The sequence below is a fragment of the Plutella xylostella genome, chromosome 30 (assembly GCF_932276165.1).
Source record: "Plutella xylostella chromosome 30, ilPluXylo3.1, whole genome shotgun sequence".
Taxonomy (NCBI): Eukaryota; Metazoa; Arthropoda; class Insecta; order Lepidoptera; family Plutellidae; genus Plutella; species Plutella xylostella.
The window spans coordinates 346,850-370,705 of NC_064010.1; the positions used below are offsets into that span (position 1 = coordinate 346,850).

The 23,856-nt window shown below is 37.8% G+C and overlaps 1 protein-coding gene across 12 annotated transcripts in view; it reads left to right on the forward strand.

Annotated features, from left to right (window-relative positions):
• Nucleotides 1-23,856, forward strand: part of LOC105387706 (fasciclin-3) — a 153,995-nt gene that overhangs the window by 20,722 nt on the left and 109,417 nt on the right. For all 12 annotated transcript variants that reach the window (XM_038121549.2, XM_038121551.2, XM_038121555.2 and 9 more), the window contains exon 2: nucleotides 11,842-12,114. In XM_038121549.2, the coding sequence (XP_037977477.2) occupies nucleotides 12,063-12,114 (52 nt within the window). In that variant the 5' untranslated portion in view covers nucleotides 11,842-12,062. The remainder of the gene's footprint in view (nucleotides 1-11,841; nucleotides 12,115-23,856) is intronic.

The following is a 23,856-nucleotide window of genomic DNA, read 5'->3' on the forward strand; positions in this document are numbered from 1 at the left end:
AGGATGTCACAAATGAAAATGCTATAACTACTATCAATGTCTTATTTAAATTTTCAAAAACTCATTCGAACATATTTTTTTTTAAATTGTCGCGCTAGATAGCAGCAGTAACAGCCTTAACTTAACGTGAAAACTTTAGCTAATTTCCTTAAAAGATCGAATTCATGATTGAAAAAGTTTTCCCGAGGGGAAATATACAGTCCCCAGGCACGATACTTCAATGTTGATGGATAATCAATATTCATTTAATTATTTAGTACAATAACGAACGGCAATAATGTTGCCAGGGTAAAAAAAATACATACAATATTGGTAGAAAATAAACACACACACTCCTTGTACAAAGGAGAACAATAGTACATTGTGGAGCAAATTTAAATATATATTATGTGCAACATTTTTAATATGTTACTATTTAATAATGTTTTGGAAAGTTCATTACTTAATTATTCTTGAATTTGCATCAGAATAGAATAGCTATTTTGTTCTTCTTCCACGATCCAAAGGTAGCAACGACTAATCTCTTACTACCTCCATTACCAAAGCACTAGTGTGTCCAAAAGGGCACATTAAAGAGTGATAAAACGTAACGGTACCCTGAGAGACACATTCGCTTCATGGACATTTACTATTGTGTTCTGACCACAACAAGACATTTTAATATAATTATACCATTGAACTTGGACTCTGAAGACCGGATGGCACAGCGGTTAGTGACTCTTGAGCTGAAATAACCGGGTTCCAATCCAATGGACAACATTTGTAATTATTGTAGGTACCTATAAACTACACCTTTACGTGTTCATCGTAATCACAAGTTGTGAAGAGTTTAGCCATAGTCCAGGTTGGTGGACCCCAACACAAGCAAGCTCGTGCTGAGAGAGTTGTCGGGTAAGTGGGCAACCCGACTGTCAGATGTTTTCAAGCTGCCCGAAGGCCTCTGACTAGGCTTTACGACTGCTGCTAAAACAGCAACCGGGACCCACGGCTTAACGTGCCGTCCGAAGCACGGAAGCGTCCAGAAAACAACCACTTGAAATCAGTCACCCATCCAATGGCTGACCGTGCCATGAGTTGCTTAACTTCAGTCATCAGTTAAGATAACTAAAGCTAGCTAGTCTTTGCGGGTTACTATTGAATAAAAGTCTGCGAACTGTATTAGATTGTAAAGATATCAATACCCGTTCTCGACCTGTCAAAGGCTTTTAAACACCTTTCTTTTGGCATTTCGTCAGAGATATTAACCGATACGCATCAAACTTTCGCCTCTGACAGGCCGAAGATGCCTCCACATTGCCTCTTTACAATGGAGATCGTAATCTATTAATCTTCTCAGTGAAAGTTGGAATTCGCTCGCCATTTTTGAATATCCGAAACAGTAGGGTTCCTTTTGTACGGGATACGAATATTAATTGTCTGTTCGGTTTCATTGATATTAGGGTAACGTAACGTACCTAGGGACATTTTCGACTACCCCAACTTTGAATGAAGCTATCGCAGCGTACAACTAAGATATTAATGTGAAATTTTCTTTATTCGGTAGGATATATAATCTATTATCACTGGTATTTGTGCTAAAGCTTTAGTGTGGCCAGATTTTATTAAATTAAGATAAAAGTAAAAATGCTTGTTTTGACCCAAGGTACGTTACACGTTTGTACCTTGGGACACTGTTTCCTATAGCTTTGTACTATGGAAAATGCAAACTTCTAAATAACGCCTTATATCTCTGTTCTTATTGATTTACTGCATCTCTCTTCTGTCTAGTTTCACTCTGGCACTAATAAGAACAGAGATATAAGGCGTTATCTAGATGTTTACATTTTCCATAGTACAAAGCCATAGGAAACAGTGTCCCAAGGTACAAATTTAATCGTGTCCCAAGGTACAAAAAAGCAATATTTAACCAAAAATTAAATATCTTTATTTTTTATTTAGGAATCTTTCAGATAATTGCCATGTCATAAAATTAAATAACTGAAAAGTTATACGTCACATCCATGTCTTTATTTTGAGCATGCCTCAATGAGATAAAGCAACACAAAAAACTATACAAAAGCTACTTTTGACTCCAAAAAACTTCATATTGTCTTCACCACACACTCGATGCTGGTATGATCACGAGACTCACTAGTTTTGCCAAGCGAGTAAAATACTATGCCTAGGGTAGAATTTTAATGTGTTTATTTAGCCGGTTTTTAAAATACAATCAATGTCCCGAGGTACAAGCGTCCCAAGGTACGTTACGTTACCCTATATTGTAACTGTTTCAGTTGCCCTATTGTCTGATCTTAGCAGGAGTATTTGTACGTAATCAATAATTAATCATTGAATATTAATTACGTTTTACTGGAAAATTTCGTGAGTAGTACTGCAATAGGGTGCTTACATAGAGAGGCAGGTTCCCTGTATCTACCTGTACCGGTAACCTGATTATACGAAAGCGCTCACTCACGGAGCATTTCCCGGATTTTTAAATGTCATGAGCGCTTTCGCATAATCAGGTTACCGGTACAGGTCGGTACAGGGAACCCGATTCTCTATGTAAGCACCCATCCCCAACAGTCCTGCCTATCGTCACAGGGTTACTGTCGCTAAACAAAAAACGAACGAATAAGACCTGTCATTCAGAGTTGGTAACATTCAACATTCGTTTTGAATAACACAGCAGCGCACCGAAACTTCGTGCTTCTGGTAAGATAGTGTGACCCCCCAAGAGGGGACCGCTGTAACCTACTTTTAGCTCAGCGGGGGTTCTCAAGAAAACCTCAATTTACATTCAACTTTTGATCTTTAAGCTAAATGTCAGACGCTGATTTTAATAACTTGCATTGGATGTGTGCATTCCTTTCATTAGAATATGCGGTACGTGTCTAACTGAATAACCGGTTTTAGAATTGTCTGTAATAATGTATAAGTATACCTGTTAGTAGCAAAGTTTCTTTCCGCTCCGAGTCTGTTTAACATGAAATGCGGTGCTATCACATGAAATTTGGTTACTATTAAGTATATTAACCAAATTTCATTCAATCTAGTTGTATAAGTACACAAAAAGTAAACATGAGTATGAGAAAGTACACAATCTTAAGTATTGATCCGCGAAAATCACATCTCTGAATTCCAAGTGAGAAACTAGGCACCGAGTTAATCAAGTTAGAAAAATAATATGAAAAACAAAACACGATTAAAAAATCATTAAACTTTTACTCATAAAGCGACTCATATATTTATGTGCCAGTCTCACCGGAGAGGTGAACGACCGCTCTATAAAAATGGAATCCTTTTTATTGTGGTCTGTGGCCGCGCCATAGACTCGGGAGCATAGACTCTGCTCTCAAAATGGCCGCTGGCCAGTCGCGGTAACCACTTTTTAGGCCGGGAGAGGACAGCAGAAATAAATAAATCAAATTGAAAAAAATATATATAAAAAATATTTCCTATCAAATATAGTTTTTCGTATTTCTGAATATTACGTATTTAACACCGGCTTATAGTTTAACTTCTGTAACTCAACCTGTAGCTGATAATTTCCTTTTTAAAAACGTACTTACAAGTTTATTTATGAGTTTTTTTTTGTTTCAGGTAAAACCAGTTCTGATTAATACGGCATATCCTGCAAGGTGTCCGTTTCAGTGGTAAAGACGCGAGAATATTAACAAAAAGTTGGGCTCTTAACTTTAACCTATCAAAAGATAAAATACTCTTTATTGCACACAAACAGAAACAGTTTCACAAACATAGAAAATAAATAGCACAGTCGGCGGCCTTATTACTAAGAGTAATCTCTTCCAGACAACCACATAGATAGGAAATAGACAATACGAAAATGGGTAACGTGTGAAAACAAGAGATATTTATAAACTGTATATTATAAACATATGGTGAGGCAACAATCGAAGTTGTGCAAGAATATGTCTTCCTCGGGCAGACTATTCGGCTAGGCAGAAGCAACTTCGACAAGGAGGCTGCAAGGCGCATCCAACTGGGTTGGGCTGCATTCGGGAAACTTCGTCACATATTCTCCTCGGCCATTCCTCAGAGCCTGAAGACAAAAGTCTTCAACCAGTGCGTCCTGCCAGTGATGACGTATGGTGCAGAGACGTGGACACTGACGGTAGGACTGGTCCACCGATTTAAAGTCGCTCAGCTTGCTATGGAGAGAGCTATGCTTGGGGTTTCTCTGATGGATCGTATCAGAAATGAGGTTATCCGTCAGAGGACTAAAGTTACCGACATAGCTGTCAAAATATGCAAGCTGAAGTGGCAGTGGGCTGGTCATATCTGCCGAAGAACCGATAACCGTTGGGGTAGACGAGTTCTCGAGTGGAGACCACGAACAGGCAAACGCAGCGTGGGACGCCCTCCTGCCCGCTGGACTGACGACCTTAGGCGGGTGGCGGGTAGTGGTTGGATGAGGAAGGCCGAGGACCGAGTGTTGTGGCGCTCCTTGGGAGAGGCCTATGTCCAGCAGTGGATGATTATTGGCTGATGATGATATTAAAAACATCGTACTTATCGGCCCAAACAGATTGTCATAAATGTATGGATAATTTCTATTTGAACCATGCCGAAAGGTGGATGCTTACCATAACTTTAGATGCTAAAACTAATTAAATAAATGCTAATAATAAATAATAATAAACATGAATGGAGATCACAAGGACTTTCTAATGTAAGGAATTTGTATTTTAATATTATTATGTATATCCAATTAGTTACATAAGTATTAGAAAATGTTTTGCAAGGAAACTGGATTTGATTAATTCATTATAATGTGGATCTTTCTTATTTTTATTTTCTCGGCGATATGGCTCGCGACCACGTGAGTGCAAATGTACAGCGAAAAGCGGGTGGCTCGCTTGCGAGTTACCCCTGACTACCCCTTCGGGGATTACAGCCGAGTCGTGAGAATACGTATGTAATGTATGTGTGTGTATATTATTTAGTCCCACTCGCATTCGGTCCTATTAGTAAGTGGTCACTTATTATAGAATAGATTAGAAGAATAGAATAAAAAATTATTTCAGACCACGTCCATGCATATATTTAGTAGGCCATCCGACCCCAAGCTAGACATAGCTTGTAATATGGGTATCGGACAGCTGATACATAGGTACACATTGACACCCAAAACCCGAGTAGGTACAATCTGTCTTTAAACAAATGTCTGCCCCGGCCAGTGATCGAACCCGGTACCTTTGGCATAGCAGTCAGGGTCACCAACCACTACACCATTCCGTCGTCCATTCTGCACCCAGCTCCCGGCCTACTGGTCGTCCGCCTTTCACTCCACCTCGGTTCACACAACAAGTCCCCTGGCAGGACCCTTCTTGCAATGCGTTTAACATCCACAATGGCTCGTCTCATGGGACTTGGTAAAACGGACAAGGCGTAAGGGCAGATCAAATGCCCCGTGTGCCACTTATTTGTTGTTTTAAAGCCTGAATTTAGTATAGTTTGCTATAGTTTACGATCTAGGAAGTGAATCATTCATTTCTGTACAACTGAAAGGAGGGGTAGAAATGATGTAATTCATCATAGAACTACCGCTTCCGATCTCAAGTAGGTAATAAGAAAGTATGATGTCGTTTGGTAGGCCACTAAATTCTTTTTTTAAATTTCAGATACTAAATTGACAGATTCTGAACGGTTCATCAACAGTCGATTGTCCCGCCATCCACGATACGTCACTTGATAGCGGGAATGGATCGAGACTGTTGATAAACCGTTCAGAATCTGTCAATTTTAGTATCTGAGACAAAAAAAAAACAGACTATACTTACATATATTTATACCTCCTTTCATTCATTTAAATAGATAACATTTCATTGGATACCTACTACGATTTATACAATAAGTCGATACACAAAATCTATAGATTGTAATTGAGTGTGTGTGAGATGTCCCCATCTTTAAAACCGCAAAACTCAAAACGTCTCATAACGTCACAAGAATCTGTCCTGATGTTTTCAAGCAGCCCGAATGCCTAGAAATAATAATAACTAAAATGTGCATGACTCATAAAATATGTAATATTTTAAAAGGCAAATATCGCACACCTAGTGCCTTCATTCACCTTGAGCTAAATACCTGAGCTGTCGACTGCATTTTATAGCATACCTAGCATAGGTAGTAATAATAATAGTAACCACCTAATATGACTAATACCTATTCTTATTATGATTATAATAATTGCACGAAAAATATATTAAAGGTAATTAGGTATTACCCCTTCTTATGTATTTATAGAATCAACTATAAGGTTATAAGAGCCTTGCAAGAGTCATCGTGATATAAACGAATTTAGACGTAATTTATTTATTTAAATAAAGGAACACGTCCGACGTTCTGTCTGAAACAAAGAATCGCAACTCCTGTATTTGTGGCTGACTTATCAAAGTTAACTTTACTGCCTACACATCGACATTGAAAACATCTGACAGTCGGATTGCCCACTTACCCGACAACTCTCTCAGTACAAGCTTGCTCGTGGGTCGTGATGATCGCACATCAGCCTATCAGGCTAGAAGTCCAACCTACTTATTGCCACAAAAAAACCTAATCCAAGTTAAAACCGCGCGAAATTTAATTTGACAGCGGCTGAATTTCATGACCTGAAGTCCATACTTAGTGCCTATACGTCACCTCCATATAAAATTCATGACAGATGTGTCAAAAGTTAACCACTACTCCCTGGTTATGCTCTAACCGAGAAAGGAGAAATTGGCACTTAGCATACCTACATAGACAAGCTAAGCTTGCCCACCAACCCTACCCCTAGATTAAAAAAGCCTATGATATCATTTCTATTTCCCGCCATCTGAGATCAACAATGTACAAACTAGATGGTGTGATACATACAAAAAAAACATAAAACTGTCCGCATTTTGGTAACTGGCAAACCGTTTAAAGGTCTTCGCACATTATAGCAACTCACCGGCGACTCGACTCTATGCTAGACATTGATATTTAAGCCCTGTGTCATACGTTCAAGGTTTAATTTCAAAAAATGATTATAAAGTAGTGACAAGTGCAACGAGTGGCCTACGCATCGTACACTAAATGTCTAGAAAAACTAAGGTGTGTGAGTAGAGTTGCTGCCGCGTTGGCGTGGAGTTGTTATAATGTGCGAAGACCTTAAAGTTCACCCTTATTATAACCATTGTACCAATGAATGAGGTCACAAATCTTCTTACCGAACTAATTCAGAATAAGAGCTCGCTGCTACAAGTGGGGTGTTACACATTTGTCGAGACGTTTCTTTTGCACTGACACTCCATCTCGTTCGCATATTGTTAATCTAAGCCCGCCACACTTGCATTTATAGATCGGCCATGTTGTGACGTCATTGTTGACACTCCGTTGCTAAGCAACCATTGATTGTGGGCCACCGTGGACTTTCCTGTACAGACTCAAGTTATTATTAATGTTTTATATGTCCACGATGTTATCTAATATCTATAAGACCTACAAAGATTAGGTGCTTTTTAAAAATTAAGATTTTTCTTTAATACGTATTTAGGAACACGCGAATGGAACTTTCTGCAATTGGGTTAAGTATGTTATTTTGGACTGAGCACTCGATAGTGCGAAACATATCACGGCTAAAGGAAGGAAGGATATTAAATTTAAATTGATTATGCAAGCTTCAAGTACGTAGGTATTTGCCAAAATTATTATATTTTCCTCCTGTTTTACTGATTGTTGGTATAGTCTTCAACATAATAATCCATCGTATGGTATACCTAAGGTTTCTTCCTTTTAGGGTGTTGGTGACAAACACTACCTACAGCTATTCTAGGCTTTAATAAAGTGGTGTAACGATAATCCAGTCGGAAATGTCAGAATAGTTCAAAGACATACCAAATCATCATTAATTTAAGTTTCATGAAATGATTTTTTTATATATTATATAATAATAAAAGTAGGTAAGTATTTCGTTTTAAGTAGATAAACTTCTCTCTTCTCAGCCTATCGCACTACCAACCACTTTCTCGACATCACTAAAGGTTAACTGGTACAGAATGCTACTAGCATTAAGTTCGCCTTTGTACAATGTTTTTATGTGCAATAAAGGATTTATAATAATAATATAAATAAATTGAGACGGTTATTTTCAAAACGGATGCGTCCCAGCGCTCAGCATGTCGGCGGGAGCGTCAGCAAAACAACACAAAATGCTGAGAAATTGTTTATGTATGACGCGATACTGATTCAAGGTTGGTAACGTCAGCGGATGCGTGTAGTAAGTAGTACGGTTGTCGGTAGACTTTAGTCATGTCTACGATATTTATACTCACTTGGATATTTGTTTTGAAAGAAGACCGTTTGTTTTGTCGTTAATATAATTCAATTAAATTCCCACACTTGTTATAGCTCGCACGAAATGAAATGTCGATTATGAAGGCACAACATTTACTTGCCTAAAGTCAAACTATAATATTTCACAGTGGAAAATGTGATTTATAAAAACTGTCATAGGCATAAAGTAGAATTTTTATCACTTTTTATCTGTGAGTTTTACAGCACTAAAATTTAAATTAGAGCCTTTAGAATAGTTTTTAAAGTTTAAGAAGGCAGTTTAGACCTTGGGGATATGCACAAAGGTTCCACTCGAGAGAGCCAGGTGCAGGTACTTACACCCCCACAGAGAATAGAATAGAAGGAATAGCTTTTAATTGTTTATAATAACAAGCAGTGTTGCTGTCGGTACATCTCCACGTGTGCGTGTGAACGGGACCACGGACACACGGACCGACAGACAACTACCGTTACTTGTATATAAAAGTACATGAATTGTATATATAATAGATAGATATGTACCTACATCAAAAAAAAAAAAACACGCACTCACGCCTTGTACTGTAATGTACTCCGTTGCGGGGTAGGCAGAGGTGCATTGCTGCACCCACTTTTCGCCAGAGTGTTATGTTAGTCCCAATGTAATAGGGGGCGGGCCTATTGCCATTTTACGGGCACATCCAAGACCCGAGAACAAATATCTGTGTTTAAACAAATATCTGAATCGAACCCGGGACCATCGGCTCAGTAGTCAGGGTCAGTAACCACTGCGCCATTCGGTGTACCTACATCCTTACTTAATATATTAAAATATTATAAATACGAAAGTAACTCTGTCTGCCTGTTACTCTTTCACGCCGAAACTACTGAACGATTTGAATGAAACTCATGAAACATGGCTAAGAACACTCGAGGCAGCATTACCTACTACCCTAAAAATTCGAAACAAAAATCGGTTCAGCCGCTTGCGAGCTACCACAGACAGATACACAGACACCTCAATCTTTCGTCTGTGGTTGAAAAGGTGGCCTACTTATTTTTATCTCGATCTCAAATTCGCTTGAAATAATCTTATCGGTAATTCACACGCTACGTAATAATCTGTTCACTGAGATAAGATAAGCTTATGAGTTTTGTCATTTAGCTTATTGTTTCGGAAGTGAAGTACGTAATAACTCTTATAAATACACTCACGACTGCAAAATGACCCCAATTTTATAAAAAAAATTAATTTAGACTTTCATCAAAATATTACGACGACCGAATGGCGTAGTGGTTAGTGACCCTGACTACTGAGCCGATGGTCCCGGGTTCGATTCCCGGCTCGGGCAGATATTTGTTTAAACACAGATATTTGTTCTCGGGTCTTGGATGTGCCCGTAAAATGGCAATAGGCCCGCCCCCTATTACATTGGGACTAACATAACACTCTGGCGAAAAGTGGGTGCAGCAATGCACCTCTGCCTACCCCGCAAGGAAGTACATTAGTACAAGGCGTGAGTGCGTGTTTTTTTTTTTTAATCAAAATATTATATATTTTTTTAGTTGGTAGGCTAGCAAGGTTCTGATGCGCTGTTAAATGTACTTCAATATTGAGAATTGCAGTTTTTTTTTTCTAAGAACCAGTTATCTGCATTAAATTTCTCATTTAAAACTGACCACGTATTCACTGCAATAACATTTCTCAACCACAGTTCTGAATATCGCGTTGGCACACTAAGCAGTCCTATGGGAAAAGATTAACGCCTTGCCTTTACATGAGGGGTCACTTTCTAAATCGACTAACGAACGAACAAGAATTGTCACGCAGTCTTTTTTTTTTTTTAAGATTTTATTATCACTCTACAGACTTTATGTCCGTGCCTTTTTGAGAGATCAATATATTGTGAGAGTTTGGTTGTTTTTTATCTTCATCTTTTAACTACTCACTACTCAATGTGGAAGCTTATAATATATATAGGTATTTTATCTTTTATATATATATATATATACATATACCTATATATTATTAATATATTTTTTTTTTGCACTCCTGGAGGAAAAACGCAGTCGGCACGCAGAACACAACGAAGTAGGGCCGTGGTTCGAAGCTTCGGAAAACAAAACTACAGGGCTAAACACGGTGCCGAGAGAGTGACCCCGGTAACAAAGAAATAAAATATGATTAATTCATGCCAACACCTGCAGCCGTGCACTCATATCGACTGACCCAGTTGTTGCTGATAAGTGCTTGCTAAGCACAACACATATTGCCTCTATAAAGGTTTATATGGAAATGTCCTAGTTTTTTGTACGGCGATAGAATTTTACTACTTAAACTTAAACAATGATGGTGACCGTTTTGCATAACTTATGAACAGTTTTCGCTTGAGTCCTAGTCATAGGGTTTAATATTGTGTTCCTATTAGAATAATCTTAAAATGGGAAGAAAACTTTATATAAGTAGGTACCTCGTTTTAGCTAAGATGGAGCTCGCTTGTGTTGGGGTCCACCAACCCGCACTAGGCCAGCGTAGTGGACTAGGCCTACACCCTTCCTTCATTGGAAGGAGACCCGAGCCTCAGCAGGGTAGACGTGATGGGTTGTGATGATAAAGAATTTTGAATTTGAAATACAAAAATAAATACTATACCTACTTGTAATCGTAACAGTAGTGGCAGAAAATAAGCTGCAATTTAAAAAATAAATTATTAAACTTTGTAAAACAACTCTGACTTGGAATTAATGCCTACTGTGTGCGCTGGGCAAACGTAGTGTGGGACGCCCTCCCGCTAGATGAGGTGACGGCTTGCGAAAGGTGGCTGGTTGTGATTGAATAGTGGCGTGCTTTGGGAGAGGCCTACGTCCAGCAGTGGACTGCTATAGGCTAATGATGATGATGATGTGTGCGCTGGGGTGATATATCTCTTTTGCTGACAGTACCTACTTAAAGAAAGTAGACTACTTGAGTTGACTTTAAAATGTCTGTTGCTCCAAAAACTTAATACTCTCTCTCTCCAGTGATGGACATACAAATACTCGATCTGTCAAGATTTAAGGATTAAACTTGACTACAAGTGGATATAAAATCCTTTTTGACTGACATTATATGAGAGTGCTTTGTGTTCAATGGATGGCTTAAATCTTAATAATAGTATTTCATTGATTGGTATAATAACTTAAACTTTAATCGTAGGTACATATACCGACAATTTCAATTATTTACATAGTGACATGTTTCTGCTTGTTCCTAGCGTTTCGGTGACAAAAACTAGAGCTGGACTAGGCTTTGTCACCGTGGTGAAAGGACTTGCTAGTAAAATTTGTTATAATACGTGTGACTTCATTATTATATTATTGACTAATATAGTATAGACTATGTTTTATTTTAATTTCACAGGAAAAAAATGTTCACCTTACCAAAAGGACCAAAGGACCATCAGCCATGTCATATTGCGTAATCCCTTAAATAACCCAAAAAAACACACTTCATCTTTAAAATAAAATAAGAATAAAAAAGCATAAAAATTGAGGCTACATTGTAACCGTTTTTTGTTACAGATTGAGCGGGAGGGAAGATTTACCGCGCAGGAGTGAGCGGGACAGCCTCTAGTCCAGTTCAGAACCGGTTGAAGAAGGATACAAGTTTATTTTTTTTAGTGGTCGTTTTCGAACGCTCTCTCTAGTTTTAGAGTTTGGTTTTGGAATGCTGTGAGTGTGGTTCGTGGATTTGAGCAGAATAAAGTGTTCCATTTTTGAAAGTGGCGCGAATTTGTCTCAAGATGGCTGTGCTTCCCGCGCTTTTCGGATTGCTCCTGGCTGCTTTTGTATCAGGTCAGTTTTTTATAAAATTACCTAATAAAAATGTCTTGAACCAACTTTAAACCTAGTTACTTAAGTGTATTGTCAAACCTAAGGTAGGTCCGTAGTATCTGAGTTGATCACATTCTTGATTAACCCGGTTCATAATAATTCTTACTGTCAGTTTAACTCACGTGTAACGTCAAGTTAAGCAGAACTTGAGTGTAAATTGTACGCTGTGCGATTAACGGAATTGTAAACGAAAACTTAAGTTATTGCTTAGCTACATTTCCTCAAGTAAGGAACTGGGGCAAGAACATAATAAACCTCGTAGGAAGACCCAAGGTCCAAACCTTCCCTTCCTACACTTGTACCATTACCCACCACACTATGGACCACTGCGGGTCGGTGAATTCACAAACTAGCCCCCAAATTCATAGAGCTTTTTGACACTTTAAAATTGACGTATTGATATACGAATTTCAACGTTTTGATTGACGTAAAGTCGAAACTTGTGTGGTTCAAAGTAAATTTTAACCTTGTTGTAAATTTACAATACGGTGTATGAATTTGAAGGGTAGATGTGCAGATTTCCTCACGATATTTTCCTTCGTCGACAAATCAATTGGTACAGGTAATGGCTTTAATTTCCTTATTGTACATACTTACATACATTCCTTTGGCTCAATGACGATAATGATTTTGTTGAAGAATAAAATTCACACGCAAAAATCTCAGTCAAAGATATTTTCCCAGCAAGCGTCTGTCAACGATCCTCTAATAACCTTCGCAGGCCAATTATTTGGTAACTCGACCAGATAATTACTAAAATTACTGAGCCGGGATCAAATGGACTGGTCTAGCGTTCGGAAACCGGTCTCACGACTACTACTACACGACTAGCGAGTGGTTCCGCCTCTTTCGGTGTATTTTAATAGTTTTGAACGCAGCCTGTTCAGATTTTTAGTGTATTACCACAAAAAAACTTTAAACATTGTTTAACTAGTGTTCAAAATTAAATTTGACAGATATATTAGGCGTTTGACAGCGCTAAACATCTGTTAAATACTGTCTAAATTTAATTGAGTGATCTTAATAACTTTAATTTAGGCACAAAACTGTTAAAAAGAGTTTATCAATCGGTATTATCATTTTAACATGTAGGTTTTTAACATAAATAAAAAAAAATGGAAATGATTATACTTAAAGACCAGTCATTTGCAAAATAGCACTCTTTATTTTCATGATTTTATAGATAGATGGATTGTAGATTACTTAATTCCGTTCTTTTGGAAATTGACAGTATACTTACCTACCCATTTTGTTAGTGCAACAGCACTCACTAAGACTGACTAACCGGGTAGGTAGTAAGGGGCAGACAAACCTGACCCCCCTCAGAAGCATTGTTACTATGAGAGGGGGGTCAGGTTTCTCTGCACTTGACCGCACATACATACCTAAAGACCGACCTCAAAAACTGTCCCACATAGATGTTATTTAACGACGGTTCGCAGTTATAACGATATTATAACAACCTTAGATGTTTATCTTTTTAAAGTTTTTTAAAGTCGGGTCACAGAATATGTTTTGTAGAGTGCACCGTTACTCTTATTACGTAGCATTGTTTGTGGTTTTGATAAAAAAAAGTATTGATGTATAGAATTATCTAAAATTCAATCTGATCCTCTAGTACCTACGGATATTGAATAGAATAGAAAACATTTATTCAACACATATTGCAATTTACGAAAACGAAAAAGTTTTGGTTTTCTTCTGTCTCTAATCTGTCTCAAGTTTAATTATATTTTCCGCTAGAGGCGCCACTGTGTAAGCGAGAAAACGTAAACTTTATGGTAGCTTTTTATAGCAAACTATCGAACCTGTACTAGACGTTCTGTATAGGGGTAACTGTTACTGATATAAGTTGAAAGTTTCTCAAGTAGGTACTGTTTCTTATTCATAACGTGATCTTGGCAGAATTCACTGAGCTAGACACACAAAGTGTATGCTTTGTACAAAAAGGGGGGAAGCATAAGATTTTTAACTTTCTTATAAAAAGGTAAAATTACTAACCTACGAATCCTGTGGGGAGTTCCTAACATACTGGCAACATTGCCCTTCTGGATCGCCAGACTCAAAAAATTCCTGACTGATTTTTAACCATAATATGTTTAACAAATTTAAAAGTATGGAATACCTACCGATGTCGTTATTAAGGATTAATCCATCAGATAATTTATATTATAATCAGATAATTTATGTATGGAAATATACAACGAAAAAAGAATGCCCCGTGTTTAAAGCACGGTAGGCATCAAAATACCTCAGAATAATTAAAAGCAAACAGAGTAAAACAGACGTAACATAGATTGTTTATTCAACAAACAAAAACGTGGTCTGTTCCATACCAAATGTAACAAAGACGCATTGTGCTGGCATCCAGCCGGTGTCCAAATAAATATTGTTCTCAAAACAAAGAAATTACTCATTAACTAATTTAACTTGACGTGTTTAATTTCCGCATTCCTCTTAAACATATGATCAACAGGCAGTTATAATAACATGTGAGGTTTATGAACAATCCTTCCAGACATTGGTTGGTGTTGCTATCTTTAGGTCGGACTGAAGACTTATGAATTGGTGGACCAATCCTTTTTCATCCGACGCTTTGATACATTACGACTAAGGCTGCGTTTCCATTGACGCGGAGCTGTGCGGAGATGAGCGGAGAATAGCGGTGAAAAGTGGTGAGTGTTTCCACTGAAGCAGAGCGGAGAGGAGCGGAGCGGGGCGGTGCGGTGCGCACTCCCTGATAGGAAACGTTCGAATTGCGACCTAGCTACAACAGCGCTAGCGCTCAAATTACTTTGCGCGACCTTTGCTACCTTAGTTTCGAGAGTGAGAGAGAGAGTTTCGTTCTGTTCTGCAAATAAAAAATGTTAATTCTATGTATGTATTTCCTGCTTTATTTTACATCACATTAACAATAATGACCCAAGTACTAATTACTAATATAATATACCTAGCTACCCTCCGCAACGCACCGCCCTGTCCTCCGCTCCACACCGCCCCGCTGTCCTCCGCTCCGCATCACCTCGCTTATTTTATATGAATATCCGTTCAGCTCTGCCCCGCTCCGCTCGTGCTGTTTCCATTGAAGCAGAGCGGAGATTTCGAGCATAGTGATTGGACAATTCATGCACCGCTAAGCACCGCTCCGCCCAGCTCCGCGTCAATGGAAACGCAGCCTTAAGAAATATCCTTCTTTAAGCTTTGATGTTTTAATTTTTTATTTATTATTTTGTAATTTAAAGCCATTCCAAATTTTCTCACCACTAAACTAAAGTACCTATCCTGTATTATTTTAACACTAATTGCTTTAAGCTACGCAAGATCAAAATGTAAACACGCAGCGATGACTAAAAGAGGAAGTCCGAAAATTATTTTTCTATCACTAAAACAACCTGCATACACTCATACAGCACAATGTAAATATTTGTGTGAGATGCCGAGAGCAAGCTTCGAAAACACGTGGCTGAAAAAGACGTTGTCCATGCCGAGAGGTTAGCATTTAAAAAAAAAACAAAAAACGCGGGACAGTCAGTGGAGAAAAAATGGCCGCTGTTAGAAATTTCTGTGATTTATATATCGGATTTGTATACTTTACGGAAGGTATTTGATTGGTCCTAAATAAATATAAATGTTGTGTTGGGAATAAATAAACCACTTCGGATCGGAAGGTGACCCTGCGCCCTGTGCCAATTCCATTAGTCAGAAAAATACATGAACCTAAGTATATAAAATAAATAAAAATATAAGACTTACCTAATTTACTTACGTGTATCATAGGTAGGTACAGATTAAATTTAACAGAACTAAGACTACTTAGTGTGGGACGCCCTCCGGCTAGATGGGGTGACGACTTGCGCAAGGTGGCTGGTTATGATTGGATGCGGAAAGCTAAAGATCGCATCCAGTGGCGTGCTTTGGGAGAGACCTACGTCCAGCAGTGGACTACTATAGGCTAATGATGATGATGATAATGAAGACTACTTAGAGAGAGAATTAGAAAGTTTCTACTTCTTTACTTTTGGAAAGAAAAACGGAGAAATGTATAAATCCCTTCGCAACACGTTCAACACTATAAAAAACACAATATCCACATACAGAGCAATTTGGTCTCCACATACAGAGCAATTTGTCTTGGGAGCTGCAGGTTTCTGAGGTCAGCCGTAAGATCTATGCATCCATGCATGGACTTAAACGCCTACAGAACTTCCTGCCGTACTCTACCAAAGTTACGCTAGTCAACTCATTGTTGCTCCCAATTATTGATTATGCAGATGTGTGCTACCCTGATCTCACCGAAGAGCTACTTGATAAACTCGACCGTCTGCTCAACTTATGCATTCGCTATATTTTTGGCCTGCGTAAGTATGATCATGTCTCTGATTTTCGTAACAAACTCAAGTGGCTCAATATCCGTCACAGAAGGAATGCTCATATTTTATCCCTCGTTCATAGTATAGTCTATAATTCTTGTGCCCCATCCTACCTAACAGAACGCTTCACGTTCTTCGACTTTTCTGACCGTCCTCAACGGTCAAGTCGCAATCTTCTCTTTCGTACCCCAGAGCATAATGCGGCAGGGTATTCTGATTCTTTCACTGTGACAGCGGTTCGCTTGTGGAACAAGTTACCACTGGATATAAGGCAAACTAAGTCTATAGATCTTTTTAAATCTAAAGTTCGTCTCCACTACCTCCAAGAGCAGAACATTCAGCTTAACTGATCCCTATCTATGTGATGATGATGATAGTAATTTTAAGTTTATGTATGTATATGTGTATGTATGTAATATATGTATGTATGTATCATGTATATAATTATTTACTTATATTGTATTGGTATAGTTATATTAATATTTTGGTTAGGTATTCAATTTAGACCACCTTCTATCGTAAGCACTACCAATCACTTTTTCAACATCACCAAAGGTTAACTGGTAGAAAATGCTGCTAGCATTAAGTTCGCCTTTGTAACAATTTATTTTGTTCAATAAAGAGTTTAATAATAATAATATCCTGTCTTCAAGGCGTCTGGTTTGGTTCAACAGACGGCCGTGACAGTGAGGTAGGTCGGTAAGTTTTTTTTATAGCAACAAGTTATAATTAACTATGCCATTGACTTCAATGGTAATGCGTACCTAGTTTACCGTTTTTTTACCTCTTTACTTACTACAATTAGAATAAGTAATACACTTTTTTATTTTATCATCTAAATTACTAGCTTTTAATCGTACAATGCTGGACATAAGACTCTTCCAAGGAGCGCCACAACAATCTGTCCTCGCCTTCCTCATCCAGTCACTATCGGTCTAAAGTCCGTCAGGCCAGTGGGTTGAAGGACGTCCCACGCTATGTTTGCCTGATCATGGTCTCCACTTGAGATGGCGGGTTTTAAGGTAAGCCTATTTACCATTCGGTATCGTACGTATCGGAGCAAACGGATTTCCCTCATGGTATGGAGAAACGGCAATGACAATGGCAATGAAGTCGACATAGTTGTATGAATTTCTATACAAGAAATACTGAATGCGATGCGTCCGTTGCGTACGATGCCCAAGGTGGACGCTTACCTTTAGGGATGATAGCATTAACTTCCGAAAAAGAATCATAATTCATTATTATTTTTAATGTAGGTAATGATATCGATTCTGAAAGCGGAAATTATAATTTTAATGCTGTCAAAATCTTAAATTCTTTGTTTAAAATTCGACTCTATGACTGTTCCCTGAAATCTCATTTTATAAGAGCATTTTTTTTGTTTGACAGCGTTAAAATTAGAATTTCTGCCTTCAGAATCGACATCAATGACTATAGTTTTAGTTATAATTAAACTACGTGTATTCACATCTACTGCGTATCCTTGACCACTCGCCATAAAAGGACATCCTCGTTTTAAATCAGATAAAATGGTCAGCGTGTGGGCTAGCAATGTAAAAAAAAAACACGCACTCACGCCTTGTACTAATGTGTATGCGGGGTAGGCAGAGGTGCATTGCTGCACCCACTTTTCGCCAGAGTGTTATGTTAGTCCCAATGTAATAGGGGGCGGGCCTATTGCCATTTTACGGGCACATCCAAGACCCGAGAACAAATATCTGCGTTTAAACAAATATCTGCCCCGGCCGGGAATCGAACCCGGGACCATCGGCTCAGTAGTCAGGGTCACTAACCACTACGCCATTCGGTAGCAATGTACGCTTCTCTATTTATTTTAGCTGGACCACAAGTAAATAATTATAACTACTAATAACTGTTGAAATGGCTCTCAATCTCTGAAATAAAAAATAACTTTATCTTATGGGTGCACCCGTTGTGGAGCTCAGTAACGACAAACAGAGACACAAATTATAACACCTATATTTTATCAGTTCGGGGACTTAATTAGTGTCGCTGAAACTCTGGTTAGGTCGTCTCATGATTTAATTGTTCAAATTATGTCATCATAGGTATGAAGGATTACCTATGGGTACTACCTATAGTCACTCAGGTGGCTATATTAATGCTGTCATAAGAACTACCTAATAAATAGCCTTTTAAGGTGCCAATTGGCTGCCGACGACATGAGGTTGCAGCAAACGACGACGCGACGTGTCGCTATGCCACTATACATTATTTCTACATATAAATTACTAGCTGTTCCCGCGAGCTTCGCTTCGCCTTAAAAAGTTTTCCCGTGGGAATTCCGGGATAAAAAGTAACCTGTGTTCTTTCTCAGGGTCTAGACCATATGTATACCAAATTTCATTCAAATCCGTTCTGTAATTTTGGCGTGACGAAAGAGTAACAGACGGACAGACACAGTTACTTTCGCATTTATAATATTAGATAGGAAGTACTTATTTCTAGCGTCATGTCGCTACCCTTAAATAAACTTTGCGACAAGTCGTTTGCTGCGGAAGGCAATCGCTACCCTTACTGCACTGACTAGGTAAAAACTGCATCAGTCACCAGCACCTGCGTCAATCGCTCAGTGATTCAATCCCGATTGAGTGTGACTCACTCTGATTCATCTCTTATTAGTGGCTTTTGTGTCAAACGTGACGGAATGACTCAGTGTTTCGAATCGAAACTTTCGATAGTAGCTCAATAGTTACTGTCTAGAATTGGTAGTATAGCGTGGTCACCTTTTTAGGCTGTTGTATCTGTTGGCAGATGACATCGTGTGAATATTAACTTTATGTAAGTTTCGGTAAAAATAATGCAATCTCAAGTATAGTTCATCATCATCATCATCAGCTAATAATCGTCCACTGCTGGACATAGGCCTCTCCCAAAGAGCGCAAGAACACTCGGTCCTCGGCCTTCCTCATCCAACCACTACCGGCTACCCGCCTAAGGTTGTCAGTATATATAGTATATAGTTCGGTAATTATACTGTACTACTAGAGGTAATATCCGCACTTTTATTACAATTAATTATACAATTTAGGAATGTCATTTTGCATTGTCATTTTTACTGCAGAACAATGTCATAGCTACAATTCTATACATAGTGGCTAGTGCTCTAATAATTCAAATAAATTTTCACAATTTCAGTGCGGTAACTGAAATTGTGAAAATGAAGGAGTCATAATGGAGTCACAAATTCCGATGAAATACCACCGCAATTCCGCAATGATTCAATTTGTATTCGGAATTATTTATTGTTCAATACTTTATGTTGCAAATGAATATTTGATTGAGAAATTAACTGAATATCACTGTTATAAATTTATTTACTGATCAAAGTGTTCAAAGCTTACTAAAAAAAACATTTTCGTTTCTTAAATTGAAATTTAAAATTGGACAGGGGTAGCCATAAGAGTGGACTGGTGTAAAAACCGTGGAAGAATTATTTAAAACAGCCAGGAATAGAGAGCGCTGCAAAGAGCTGACTGCCAACCTTCAATGATGGAGAGGCACTATAAGAAGAAGAAGCCATAGAACTGCAGGCTCGGTTGTAGCAAATATAGTGATAGTGAGTTTTGAATGGCTCTCTCTTCTCGTCATTTCATTATTTACCACTATAGTTATACTTTTATTTAATAACTTTATTGTGAAAATGGGTACAATTATGTGGATAGATTTCTTTGAAAAGTGCAAAGCTTTGCACCATTGCAGTCCCATGGGCAAGTGAATATCTAACACTGCATGTACCTTTATTATGTAACCGTGTATGTATGTATGTGTGTATGAAACAGTTACGTCGAACCGCGGACACAATGAGTTGAACGGTGATTCATTCTGAGTATCTCTCACAACTAGGGATGTACCGTGCCTAACTGTGTAAACATCGATAATAACCTAAACAACGTTTAAACCCCCGACATTCATCACTAGCAATTGCATCACTACACAAACAAAAATTCAAGAAAGTAGAATAACATTTAAATGGTTCTACCTTTTTTGGCATAAGATTTATTTGCCTAATCTCGTATTGCATAGTAACGTTTGGTCAAAGTCTCGTTACGCCGAAAATCGTATGGCATAAATCTCGTTTAGTAAAAAGTTATTTCGCATAACATTGTTTAGCCTAATAATGGTATTGCCAAATCTTGAATAGCCTAATAATGCTATGGCATAGGTTTATACAAAGTAATAATATTCGTTTGGCTTTAACTTTGACGGAGCGTCTCCCTACATAGCGCAAACTGGTGCCTTGTATTGTTTCCGCTGTTTGGAAAACGCTCCGCTCCGCTTCGCTGCGCTCCGCTTTGGTTTTGATGAGCATGTGCACCTAACACGCTCCTCCTCGCTTTGCTCGTCGTCGCACCTATTTTTAGGTTTCGATCTCATGGGGTTTGTGATAATTATATTGGTCTTTAACTTTCGATTTTTTGATCATACAATATCGTGATTTTCGGGATGTAGGAGAAAAATACCACAATTTGTACATTTACTACATACTTAACATATTATTTATTAAGATAACATTAGGAGAAACAAGATTATACATAGGTATAGACGAACATAAATTTGAGCAAACGAAACTTCGGTGTTTAAAGATTGTGCCGAAAGAGTTTTAGACGAAACGAGCCTTATGCCACATAAGTCTTGGCAAAGTGATGGTTCGGCCAAAAAAATTTAGACCATACGAGTTATGCGAAATGAGTTTTGGTCAATAAAGATTATGCGAGATGAGCGGAACCCCATTTAAATGATTAAGCCAATTTTGATAAAATATTGCGAAGAACACTCGGGGTATGTGTGTGGTACCGTAATTGCCAAACGGCTGAACCAATTTTCGTTCTGTTTTTATGTTCATAGGTAATGCTACGCCCCGAGTGATATTAGCGATATTAAAAAAAATATAAGTATATGCTGCTTATATTGTTGAATGTCAGGTGTTTTTAACGTTGATTAATGACGTTATTCGAGGTCTCCACTCGAGAACTCGTTACTCTTTATAATTACCTAGATCCTAAATTTAATGTGTAAAGCATTGTTTTATCGCCTACTGTCGATGTTATTCAGTTGTTGTGCAGTTTAACCCCATCACTAGTCTCGTTTACGCGAACCCCGCAAGTTGCTTTGTTTCAATTAGCTTCACCGACATTTTCATTTAATTTATTTTATTGGTGAAATATTTTTTTTTACAAATTCTATTGCAATACAAAAAGTTGACTAAAATTAAAAAAAATATATAGCAAATATTAGCCAACTGAAGTAGCTTTTTCGCCTTCATATAGTTAAAGAAAGGTTGTACGTATCGGACCAAACGGATTATCATAAATGTAGGTATAGAGAAACGGCGTCGGAAATGCCGATGAAGTGGACGCACGTGTGTGAATGTCATACAAAGAAAACTAGATCACGCTTACCTAGATAGATAAGTTGTAGACATGCTAAACTCTGACTGGCAAGCGACGCAAAGGGCACGAGAAATTCAAAAAAAACAAACGAACCCATAAACTCTTTTACTTTTTAAATCCAGTCAGTAACTATGTGTGAAAAAAAAACCTCGTGAACTATGCCGATGACCGCTGACCATAGAGCGTAACGTGCGTCCATTGTTTATCATTGTGATGGCAACACTGTTGTTTTTTTTCTTTGTTTAGATGTCGTTGGCTGTTAGGTCTTCAGTCCTTTGACCGTTACCTTTTTTGGTGCGGGTTTTTAGTTTTTTTAAGGTGACCGGATGATGCTTATTTAACAATGGTCGCAAGTTCAAATATAGATAGAAGGTTCGGTAAATTATTTCTAGAACCAAAATCAGACTTTAGGTAGGTAAGTACATAAAGTACTTCCTCATTTCAGTATCAATGTTATTTTATTTATTGGATGGATTTTATTAATGTAAGCCCAATTATTGTACCCATGTTTCTAGCAAATAAATGAATCTGAATCTGGAGAAAAACAGACAAATTCCTAACTACATGTTATTATTGGTAGGTATCTATATTTATTTATTTATTGGCATCACACAACAGGAACATTACATAACATGCATTAAAAAACACATATAAATTCAAGCTTAAAACTAGCCATGCACCCAAATGATGTATTGACAGCATGCTAAGTTTAAAAAAATATATATAATTATGTATAAGAACATACGTAAGCGTTTTTTAACTTTATTTAAAAATTACTGAAAAATAAATACTAATACATACTCTTAAAAACTTATGACACAGAATACCAGGTATCCAACCTTTTTGCTCAGTTATTGATGTCGATTCTGAAGGCAGAAATTCTAAATATAGAGCTGTCAAAACCTTAATTTCTTTGTTTAAATTCGACTCTATGATCGTTACCGTAAATATTATTTTATGCTAGCAAATTTTTTAGTTTGACAGAGTTAAAATTAGAATTTCTGCCTTCAGAATCGACATCATTATCATACCATACACCATAGAACAACCATTTTATGAACTACAGATTCAAAACGAAAATAGAACTTGGGTATCCGTTCAGGAATTACAGAATATTCCAACCGCCGCCCAATGATATCCATCCATCAAATTGAATTTTTAAACCGAACGATACTCCAAAAAGATATGTGCGATATTGCGCGCGAAAACGCGTTCGATATTTAAATTTTAAATCGACGACGACACGTGTCAAAAATAGTTTTTTTTTCAAATATAACTGAATTACTAACCAGTTACTTTTTTTGTTAGTAGGTTTTATTTTTAGCCGTTGATTTTATAATTTGTTGTAGGAGTGACGACTGCCTGTAGGTAAGTAAGTAACTATTCTCATTATATGCGATGATTTTGTGGAACTAATAAAATTGTTGGTTCATTTCCTATTGTAGGTATATCAGTAATGACGATGATGACGTATTAACCATATAACACGTGATACTTGTATAATTTCTTTACACCAATTCTCTGATCTGACAGGTTGATGTAAAAGTAGTTTATTAAGCTGAAAGGGGTCCTTCGCATTTTACCCTACCATACGTCTTTTGGAACACCCTATATATAAACGGAAAGCATGAATTTAAATTCAAAATGGCGCCTGAACTGACAATGATGTTGGAACTAAAGACCAGAGCCGCGAGCACAGGATACGGAGGTAAAATCAGCTGCTCAGCGCAGCGAGTACCATATTCTTCAGAAGGGTAAATTTAGCGTAAGATGCTTTGAAATACGTCCTCTAAAGAAGGTAGTACTGAGAAAAGTTAGTGAGTTAACTATTAGAGTCCGAGAAAGCTAGCTTTGCAGCGGGTAAAAGATGAGAGATGAGCCGAGTAAGCCATGTTTCATCCATATTGGTTCAGCAT